General features: G+C 32.9%; 1 protein-coding gene across 1 annotated transcript; it reads left to right on the forward strand.

The window, feature by feature from the left end:
• Positions 1-8419: 8419 nt before the first annotated feature.
• LOC139866550 (large ribosomal subunit protein eL15-like) lies at positions 8420-10766 on the forward strand. The gene is made up of 4 exons (XM_071854813.1): positions 8420-8476; positions 8654-8820; positions 9385-9582; positions 10352-10766. The coding sequence occupies exons 1-4, from the start codon at positions 8473-8475 to the stop codon at positions 10595-10597; spliced, it is 615 nt and encodes a 204-aa protein (XP_071710914.1). The 5' UTR covers positions 8420-8472; the 3' UTR covers positions 10598-10766.
• The last annotated feature ends 1068 nt before the right edge of the window (positions 10767-11834 follow it).

Consider the following 11834-nt stretch of genomic DNA (forward strand, 5'->3'; position numbering starts at 1 on the left):
ATCCGCACCGCAAGCCTCAACATCACAATCTGTACCTCGAACATCAACGTCATACGCACCATAGATACCAAGGAATACCAACAACAACAACAAACGATGAGGTATTGATTCATAACTTCATCGAAGAAATATTCTGTAGAGAATATGTAGTTTCTAAAAGTTTTAGAGATTATATATTCTAGTCCTAGTCAAAAACCAGATGAGATTAATATTATGTTAACTCATTTAAATCATGATTACATCTAAAGAAAATATATATGTAGGTGTATTTTCATAAAGAATGTAATTAAGAAAACTCTTTTGTACAAACTGTTAATGGTGAGAATATTTTAACGGATAGGTAATACACGAGAGATATATAAATTCACTATTAATATGTTACATTATTCGATTCTGATTCAACAAATCATCAACTATACTCACCACTTTCACAACAATATATATTCTTTTATAAAAATCAAAACAACCATCCTCATCCAAATTTGATTACATATTTTGATTTCGACAAATCAAAATCCAAAGTCAAGATTTAACAAAAGACATCATTCTTAGATTCCTACATCTTTCGAAGCTATACTTTGACTTCAAAACTGTGCTAGAACATCATATAACCCAGAAAAGTATCTGTATCATTCAAATTCCTAGAACATCATAAGAATATTAACAATTACAATCTATGTTCAAATCCCTCGAAATTCCTGAAGACACTTCAAATAATGAATCATCGAGATGATGATCCAACCACATGTTAACCACGGTCTTGTACCTGAAAAACCCTCGAAACTAAAGTCATAGTTTAACACGTATCCGTATCAGACCCTTTGGCATGTATTAGCTAAAATAACTTTTCAATCCCTTTTCAAAATAGACAGTTTTGTCACTACTTCGGCAAATCACCCTCAATTGTTCATTCGAATAAGACTTATTATAATGATTACCCCTTCATCATTGTTACCGAGGAACCTTTCATATTCCACCACATTAGCAGTAAACTTATCAACAACTACATTGATCATTAAGCCTCTCCGAAAAAATCACGATAATTATTCATTGAAACTCTATCAAGTACCCATATACAACTTGTAACAACAATTGTCATACCAACTACTGGGAATTAGCAAATCAGTATTTTAAATTTCGCAGCAATTTTTCACCAACAGTTATATATACATATAACGTTTACCTTCAAGACTTACAGACTTTGAATGTGAAGTTTCTGAAAAACACCTTAAACCGCAAACTAGTTCTCGAAATCTTGAAAAATGCTGATGAAGCAGCAAAAACTGTAAACGACCTTAACAGTAAAAAGTTTGATGATAAAGGATAGTGTGCTAGCAAAGCTCAGAAAAAGAGAAAGTTTAGAACTGGAAAACGGATTGAGCAAAGTGTGAAGGAGGCTGTGGATAAATCATAAGGATGAAACCTGCCTTCAAAGAATCCAAATGATTCAGTATCTGCTGAAGCCATTAACAAATACCTTGCTTCCGAATCTAAACCCTTGCGGACAATATTCTTCATCATCCTCTGATATTAGAAATTCTAAGATATCATCGTATCTTTCATTATAAATATCCTCCATATTTCTGGAGATAATTCCATAATCATTCTTATCGAAAATCAATTTTCTCCTTGCGATATCTGTGTAACATCATAAAAGAAACTATTTTAGTTTCTAAATTCTGAAACCTTCGAGTTTAAAATATGAATATTTTGAAGTGGTGTTGGGAGCTGAAACATGAGTTAGTATAATATAATGACACTTGATCAACGTGATTATATTACAGTAAGTCATGCTGAGTTTCTAATGGAACGTGATAAAGGTTCACAGATCCCACCCTCATCATGAACCATGTTACATAACTCTTTCATTTTATTTAATATCTAAACATATCAAGAAAATATTTTTCTTGATTATTCGGTCCTTTTTTGAGGTATTCTGGTAATTTGACAAGTCAGATTGTGCCATTACCATTTCTTTCTTAGAACATTAATTATGTTCATTCCGAAATCCATATCTATGAATCTGGACCATTATTCGCTTGACTTAAATTCGGGAAGAGAAAACGAAAGCATGAAGCTCCGAAATATAATGGAAAATATAAAGCCCTATAACAACCCCAAAATTACAAACCGTGTATATCAATGCGTATAGCAATATAAAGACACGGGAGAATGAAAACGCTATAACCCCAAGGTAATGGTAGAAGAAAATAACTTCCTCTGGTGGTAGATGAAAAAGAAGAATGACAGATATGAAAGTTAGGAGTATATCAAGAATCAGAACTGGATGAAGCATTTCACAATCTTTTGGAAGTATGAAATGAAGAAGAAGATGTAGGAGTGGTGAAAATAATGAAACGGAAGTGTTTAATTTATAGCAAAATATCAGACATAGCAATCGAGGCAGATTACGCATTTAATCAAAGAAAATTCTAATTTTCGCAAATTCCGAAGAATCAAATCTTATTTAGATAATGAAGATTTTCTATTCCTTAAATTCCGAAAATCAATTGTTACTACGTCAACAGTTAAAGCGAATCTCTATTCCTTCAATTCACTATTTTACGATAACTTCTCTCATATGCTTCGAATAATCGGATTGTTTTATCCATATTATTCAACGGTGATAAAACTCTATTTATCAGCACATATACGTCATGAAAACATTTTTATTGTTAGTTATGACGACCTCACTCAAATTTCGGGACGAAATTTCTTTAACGGGTAGGTACTGTGATGACCCGAAAATTTCTGACCAAATTTAAACTTAATCTTTAACGTTTCCGACACGATAAGCAAAGTCTGTAAAACTGAATCTCGAAATTTTTGAACTACTTTCATATATTCAAATACCTTTCGGTTATTCTTGACGATTCGCGAACAATTATATGTATATAGATACATATATATATATATACTATAACTTGAAAATGTAACAATGTATTAATTGTTTGATACCGTGCATTAAACTTATTGTTTTAAATATTTATTTGGATATATATGATAAGTTGGAATATTAATTATATGAATAACTTGCGACGTATATTTAAAATGTGTTTATGAATGTTGAAAATATATATTAACTTGGTCATAAAACGATTTGTTATTATATATATATTAACAAATAGCGAGACAATGATTTATAGAAGTAAATGACCAAAACACTAGAAAGTTTAAGATACACTTTGAATGATATAGTTTATTGATAATTTAAGACTATATTTTGACAAAGGTACGAGTCACAAAACGTAAATTGCGAGTTTTCTAAGCGTACAAAAATGCGTTCGAGAAACCGGAACCGGGACATAAGTCGAGTGACAACGTACGGATCATCGGAACAAAAATTACAAGTCAACTATGCACATGAATTTAATATAATATATAATTAATTATTTAAATTATATATATTATATATATTATATAATAATATGTCGACAAACAAGAAAACAAAAACATTTTGAGCTGGATCAGGCGGCCATGCGATCGCATGGCAAATACACTAAAAACCCATGCGATCGCATGGGCATCAGATTTCAAAAAGTTGCATATAAAAGTCCAGTTTCTGCTCGAGTTCTTACACATATATTACTCCATGTGTAATATTATTATTATTTATTATTTATATTAATTATTATTATTATTATTATTATTATTATTATTATTATTATTATTATTATTATTATTATTATTATTATTATTATTATATTATTAAGATTATTATTATTATTATTATTAATCTTAATATTTTTAGTAATATTATACATAAAATACTACGACGAGGCCATGAGCTTGTCACTTTCAAAATGGTTTTTCGAGCGGGATAGAGCTAAGGAAATTATGAGTTATAGCTATGGAGGTTATGGGTATGATTTGGGGATTATGCTCGTAAAGTCAAACCTAGTGTTTATCATCTCCGTTACGTTTACGTACTTTCCTACAATATTGAATCTCAATATTGATACGTAAGCACTCATATTTTATCTTTTATATATTAATTGTGTATCCATGTCCAGTGCTCGAGTATATATATTTATACATGCTTGTATGCTAAATTTCGTCGTTAAATAGTTATAATGAATCACGAATTAAATACATATATTACTGGTAAAAGGTATATGATATACATGTTTTTGGAAAGCTGGAGAAAAATCAATAACTTTTCATTTAGATATCAAATAGCTTCGATGAACGGATTAAAAGATATGATCAACTGAATTATGATTGACGTTAATTGAAATTGCTTTTGAATCTGCAATTAAGATATAAACAACTTGTTTACGAGATTGATAAAATGGATTTTTAAATATTACCAACCGAGTAACTGAAATCTTATATAAGGCACGTCTCGTTTTATTGAACAATTGTCAAAACTGATTGTTTTATCATATTTTAAAGCCTTATAAAAACTATAGTTTAATTTTACAAGAATTGGAAAACTATGTGAAATATTAAAATGATTCGATTGCCATGATCATTCAACTATTGTATGGAGTCAGATTGACTTTTTGAAATAACTTTTGATAACTATTGTATGTCGATCTCGAGCATTAGGATTGTGATACACTATGACCTGACCTAGCTTGATAAACAATTATTGACCAACATATGTCCTCTAGGTTGAGATCTACGGTTATTTGGTAATCCGAGTTTCGGTCACATTTTGGTGAACGACTTTTTATGCGGCTAAGGTGAGTTTCATATGATCCCTTTTACCCTTTACATTTTTGGGCTGAGAATACATGCAAATGCTTTAATAACTGTTTTACAATAATTATAAAGTGTGAGTTTCATAAGATCCCTTTTACTCTCTACATTTTTGGGCTGAGAATACATGCAAATGCTTTATTAACCGATATACAATATTTATATGTGTGAGTTTCATTTGCTCCCTTTTTAATTGCTTTTGCAATATATATTTTTGGGCTGAGAATACATGCACTTTATTTAAACGCAATGGATACAAGTACATACTAAATTCTACAATGAGTTTGAACCAAAAATCCCTTAGCTTTGGTAACTGTTAACTGCCAGTTATAAGAACTGGTGGGCGCGAGTAGTAGTATATGGATCCATAGGGCTTGATATCCCCGTCCGAGCTAGAGCACTAGCCTTTTAACGGACGTATGCTATTTGAGAAGCGTACACGTTGGTTTGCGTGTATTATTAAGATGATTATACAAAGGGTACAAATTATATATACGTTAAGTTTAGTTACCAGGGTGCTCAATTTCGTAGAATATTTTGATAAACGTTTCTGGATTGAACAACTGAAATCTTGTGATCCACCTTTATATAAAGATTATGCGAAACACTAAAACTATGAACTCACCAACCTTTGTGTTGACACTTGTTAGCATGTTTATTCTCAGGTTCCTAGAAGTCTTCCGCTGTTTGCTTATATGTTAGACAAGCTATGTGCATGGAGTCTTACATGGCATATTTATCAAGGAAACGTTGCATTCACCAAATCATCACCATGTATCTTATTTTGACTGCATTGTCAATGGAAGTACTATTGTAAACTATTATTTACGGTGATTGTCTATATGTAGAAATCATCAGATGTCGAAAACCTTTGATTTAAATATTCATTTATGGTGTGCCTTTTCAAAAGAATGCAATGTTTACAAAACGTATCATATAGAGGTCAAATACCTCGCAATGAAATCGATGAGTGACGTGTTCGTCCATATGGATTTGGAGCGATCGTCACACCTTACTACTTTTTTACTATTTTTGGGACTGAGAATACATGCGCTTTTTACGTTTTACATACTAGACACGAGTACTTAAACTTTATGTATGTGTGGGTTACAAAATGGCACAAAGATTCCCCTTAGCTCGGTAACGTTTAATTATTGGTTTCCTAACCGTGAACGCGAATCTTAGATATGGATCCATAAGGTTTGACAACCCCACTCGGGCTAGTCGGGCTAGCAGACAACGGGTGTTTAATACTTCGAGGACAAACGCACTCGCCAAGTGCACTTTTAGGGGGTGATATACATACGTTAAGTCTAGTTACCGGGTGCCCACGGTTAAGCATATACTTTTCATACTGATTTAAACTGCTGATTGAAGCACTGAAATCTCGTGGTCTACATTACTTTACTGATTACAAACTATAGTTCACCAACATTCGTGTTGACTTTTAAGCGTGTATTTCTTAGGTGCTTAGACGATGTTGCTTCCGCTGTTAGAATTGCTGTCTTGGTGTTATAGACTTGCTGTTATGGACCTGCTATGTTAGATTTTTGCTGCATTACTTAGAGATGTCTCAATCATGAAACTTTTCTTTTGCATTCGTAACTTACGTTATTTTCAAACAATGGCTTTGTAACGACCTTTGGGTCACGTACTTATGTTAATGCTTCTATTCATAGGAAACACGTTATCTTTTGTAAAACGCTATCTTTTTATGAATGCAAAACTGGTTTTAAAACATCATATAGTGTTTGACCTTGTAATGATCCTGTTGTTGATGAACCGTACACGATGGTTTTGTACTGGGCGTCACATATTATTAGTATTAATTATTAATATTATTAGTATTATTAATATTAATACTATTAACTATTATTTACTACTACTACTAATATTATTATTATTATTATTATTATTATTATTATTATTATTATTATTTTTATTATCATTACTATAATTTTTAGGTACTACTACTATTACTAGTAGACGAGTAGGTTTTGTATGTTTGTGTTTGTATGTACGTATGCATGGTATGTACGTATGTTTATGGATGTATGTATGTAGGTTTTATAATGTAGGTTCCTTTTGTGTATGTATGCAGGTTTTGTAATGTAGGTATCTTTGTCTAGGTATGTATTTTTTGCATATGTATGTATGTTAGGTTGTTATGTAGGTATGTATGTATGTTTTGTTTGTTATGTAGGTATGTACGTAGGTATGTTTCATGTAGGTATGTAGGTATGTGTTTGCACGGATGTATGTAGGTATGGATATAGGTTTATGTATCTATGGGTGTGTGGGGGGTGTGTGTGTGGGTGTGGGTGTGTGTGTGTGGGTGTGTATCGCATCGTTCGGTGCATCTTGGGGTCATTATGGCTGAGGACGACCTTCCTTGCTCCCGAGCTTGATTGGTATTCTTTTAGCTTTGTGTCTTTGGGGATGTCTAACGTAAAGGTGCATGAGTGGTGTTCTGGTTTGTTACGGGTGGTTGGCTCTTTGCTCGCGCAACAACTTCCACCTGACATACCTTTCGAGTACTGTTTACAAGGTCCCTTGGCTTTATTTTTTGAGGCAACACCAAGCGTCGATTAAGTGACGACTTGACTGCCGCTTAGAGCCCAAATTGATGTTTCAGGCAGACTTTTTAAACCCATGGAAATTTGATTCTACCGTTTTCATGGCGTCTCCTTTTTTATTTTTTATTTTTTATTTTCTATTATTTATTATTTAATTTTGTTTTTATTTTTATTTTTATCTTTATTTTTATTTTTAATTTTTAATTTTATTTTACTATTTAAAAAAAATTATTTTCCTACTTTTTGGCTGGAGATCCACTCGGAAGCAATCTCTTTATCCGTCGAATGAGGAGAGGGATGACTTTCTTTACTTTCTGTGTGGAGAAATGACTTGTTCTCTATTCTCGGATAGGGGAAGGATTGTCTACATCTCACCTCCCCATACACCACTCATGTGTTATTGGGTTTCATTGTTGTTGTTGTGTTGTTATTTTAATTATAATTTTTAAATTACATATCTGACTAACAAGTAGTAATATGAGTACATGACACACTATATCGTATTACTAGAGATATCTTGGTCCATCTGTATTCGGTTCCATAAAACCTCTTCTTGGGGTTTTCGTATTAGACCAAACATTATGGGGCTTTTCAATGCCCGTCGAATCCCAATGTGGCATACACATAACTTCCCTTCGGGGCATGGTTAGGAAAATAAAATGGGAAGTGGCAACTATCAAAGTATCAACGCAAGAAAAATTGTACTCCGTATATCATATTATTATATTTTTTTTGTTTTATTTCTTTCACCACTTTTTTTTTTTTAACCAATTCTACATTTCTACGTTGACACATCATTTACAAACTTCCACAACCCTCTTTCACACCATTTCTCGATAAATAATTTTTCTTCGTGCCATTTTATCCTACTAATCCCCTACTATTATAGAATTATGTGATGTGTCTTCCACCAACTATTCTTAATTTTTCATTTGTCATTACGCGAGTAACGCGAATACATACATACGTACATTATGATATTGATTTTTGAGTAGCATAATATGATTCGTAAGTTAGTAGGTCGATAAATCTTTATCTCACAACTCCCTTTGAGCCCAATAGACAGTCAGCTCGGAAATAATGAAAAGCCCAATACCAAGCCCAATCATTTCTGAATATATGTCGCCACTATCATAAACCCTAATTCCAGCAGCCCTAGCCGTGCAGTTCGTAGTCACCAGAGAACGCAACAATGGGTAAGATTTCTGCAAATTTCTTGCATAATTTTATATCATATCAAGCATCTAATGCGAAACTGTATCTATCGTTAGCTAATTGATAGTTGCCTCGTTTTAATATGTTTGATTGTGGATACGTAGGGTTTTGATTAGGTTAAAAATGTTTGTGTGTGGTTTTAATGGTGTAATGAATAGGTGCTTATACGTATGTGAGTGAGTTATGGAGGAAGAAGCAGTCAGATGTGATGAGATTTATGCAGAGAGTTAGGTGTTGGGAGTACCGTCAGCTGCCTTCCATTGTTCGGGTCACTCATCCAACCCGACCCGATAAGGCTCGCCGAATGGGTTACAAAGCTAAACAGGTAGCTGTAATGATGTTACATTTTATGTATTATACTGGATCACATGTACGAAACTGTATGCATATTTGGATGTTTTGTATTTAAACATATTGAGGTATAATATTCCGAGTAGAAGATAATTGTATTTATTGATGAATTGATGATTAATGAAATATATAATTGTATTCCTTTATCTATTTTTTTAGTTTGAAAGATGTGTAAGGCTGTTTGCTTTTTTATTTTGATTTAAGTTTTAATACCTTAAATTACTCTGAGGGCTTGTAGTATACTAGTTTATGATATCAATGGATTTATAAGTTGTTTAGCATACTGAGTTGTTAAATTGTAGACTGCATTTATTCATTTTGGCTATGTATTTATATAAATATAAATATGAATTACTACATTGTTCAACGCCATCATAAGTTATTTCATGCATGATAAAAGATGATTTACTTTTTGTTTTTCAACCATAATGTGAGTCGAACAGTTTTATAATTATTGAATTTGAATATTCTAACCTCTTTTTATGTGAATGTGTACAAGTGAATATAGAAAATTGTTTAATGTTTGAATTGTTCATAGGGTTATGTTATCTACCGAGTTCGTGTGAGACGTGGTGGAAGGAAGAGGCCAGTTCCAAAGGGTATTGTGTATGGAAAGCCAACAAACCAGGGTGTTACCCAACTTAAATTCCAACGTAGCAAGAGGTCTGTTGCTGAGGAACGTGCTGGAAGGAAGTTGGGCGGTCTTAAGGTCCTTAACTCATACTGGCTCAATGAGGTATACCAGTGACTTATTTTATCAATGTTCTTCTATTTCAAATTTCTCTTTTTATGGTACATGTGCATCTATCTGAGGTGCATTTAGACTATCTGAGTGTGGAATATTTAATTTCGATCATGTTTTAGCTTTAACAGGTTGTTAAGTCTAGTGAAAGAGTTGGATGAGTAAGAATGGGTATTTACAGGTCGAAAGTTGCAATCTGTCTATTTTAATCTATAAAACACTTATTTTTGCAAAGATCTAAGTTGCTGCTGCAATAGTTAGGTGTCGTTTGTTTTTCGGTCTGCATACCTTATTATGTTTTATGTCTGCGCACTCACATTTTTACTGCAGACTGTTTGTTTTTATGAAGACATACGATAAAATAATGTCTTATTCTGTCTGCAATCTCGCAGACTTAGAAATGTACTTCTAAGTGCTGCATACAGAATTAAGTTATTTTGCAGAAATAAAAACAAATAGTTTTCAGTATTCAGAAAAAACATTTAAAAAACAAACAACACCTTAGTTTCTGGTTAATTTAGGCATTATTTTTAAGAAAGTAATATATAATAAATTGATCACACGAGGTCTGCTTAGACTGGTATTAGATATGACATAGTTTTAGCATGCTTTCTGTTGATCTCAATTAAATTCAGTTGTTCACTTGCCTTGTGGCTACTGTTTTTGTTGAATGGGTTATTAGTTGGCTAAATAAGATGTGCAAAACCTCTTTTTGTTACTACATTACACAAAATTAAGTGCTAATTAAAATGTTGGATTGCAGGACTCAACTTACAAGTACTTTGAGGTGATCTTGGTTGATCCAGCTCATACTGCTATCCGCAACGATCCACGTATCAATTGGATCTGCAACCCAGTGCACAAACACAGAGAGCTACGTGGACTCACATCTGCTGGTAAGAAGTACAGAGGTCTGCGTGGTAAGGGACACTTGAACCACAAGCAACGTCCTTCAAGAAGGGCAACCTGGAAACGAAACAACACTCTATCTCTTCGCCGTTACCGTTGATAACTTCGTGCTTTTGCTTTATTGTGGTATCTGTCGCGTTTTCACTAGTTTTAAGCTTTTGTTTTTGAGGATATTGAAAATTGTTATTTGGTGGTGCTTCAGATGTTTTTGGTTTATTGTCAGAACAAAGATTCAAGCTTGTCATCATATTTGATTTTATCAATGTTTTGATACATCACTGCAACTTGTTTACTGTTTTATTTGCGTTTTGAATCAAATATTTGGGTTATCAATTGTTATAAAGGTGATTACATTCTCTTGCTTGCGTCTGTTAACCAATTTATATGGCGTTTTTACAAATCACGATATGCAAGCTTTTTATCTGGATGGTTCGCTTGGTCTGCTAACATGGATCACGTTTTTAATTAGGGGTATGTTGTACTGTTTGTGTATCGAGTTTAACAGTGTTGGGCCATTTGGATTAGTGGTGAGGTGATGCAAAATCTTTTTTGGCGAATGTCTCATCTTATTGGTGCTTCTAATGGCTAATGGTGCTAGCACTTCGTAAATTTCGCCCGAGGTCTAAAATGTTTTCACGTATCTTTCAAGCACGGGTGGCAGGCAAATTTCAAAAGACGGGCTCAAAGGATCGTAAGGTTTAACTTGGTGTGCTCTCACTTTAGTCTCGGATGTTTGTTTTGTTGTTGGTTTAGTCTTTTTAGTTTAGTTGCTTGCGTGTTGTCATTAGTTTGTTTCCGGGTTTAGGGCATATCATATTGTGGGTCTAGATAGTTTGCTTGTTTTGTTTTTTATCTGGTTTCGGTTGGTTCTTTCATTTTTTATGAAAGATCCGCGTGTTATAAAGTTCATGCTATTTTCACGCCACGAGGGAAAAAATCAGTATTGTGAGCATATATTCAATTTCAATAATATTATTTTGATCAAAAAATACTTTTCTTTGTGAGGAAAAACAGTATGAGAATTCTTGGTTTATTACGAGTTGATTTTTGCAGATCCACCACCCTTGTGGTTAAATATGAATCCAATCAAACTTAACAAAGGAAAATAAAATGAATTAATACTACTTATTCGAACAAGTAAAAAATCGATCTTTTATTCAATTCTGGGTTCTATAAAATTCTGCATCAACGTGATTAAGATTACAATATTTTGTGTTGTTTTGTCAATTGTCAACTACAAAACCATTTTTTTGAATATGACGTCACCCAACTTGAATTTCTTGGACAATATATGAAAATAAACAATTTGGACCCACATAAAAGTGCCGTTAGCACTT

This window comes from Rutidosis leptorrhynchoides, chromosome 9 (assembly GCF_046630445.1).
Source record: "Rutidosis leptorrhynchoides isolate AG116_Rl617_1_P2 chromosome 9, CSIRO_AGI_Rlap_v1, whole genome shotgun sequence".
NCBI classification, from domain to species: domain Eukaryota; kingdom Viridiplantae; phylum Streptophyta; class Magnoliopsida; order Asterales; family Asteraceae; genus Rutidosis; species Rutidosis leptorrhynchoides.

Bases quoted from the DNA above. Each gene is read 5' to 3' on its own strand.
- LOC139866550 (XM_071854813.1), top strand. The intron at 8,821-9,384 runs GTAGCTGTAATG...AATTGTTCATAG, and splicing joins TGGGTTACAAAGCTAAACAG to GGTTATGTTATCTACCGAGT. The intron at 9,583-10,351 runs GTATACCAGTGA...GTTGGATTGCAG, and splicing joins ACTCATACTGGCTCAATGAG to GACTCAACTTACAAGTACTT.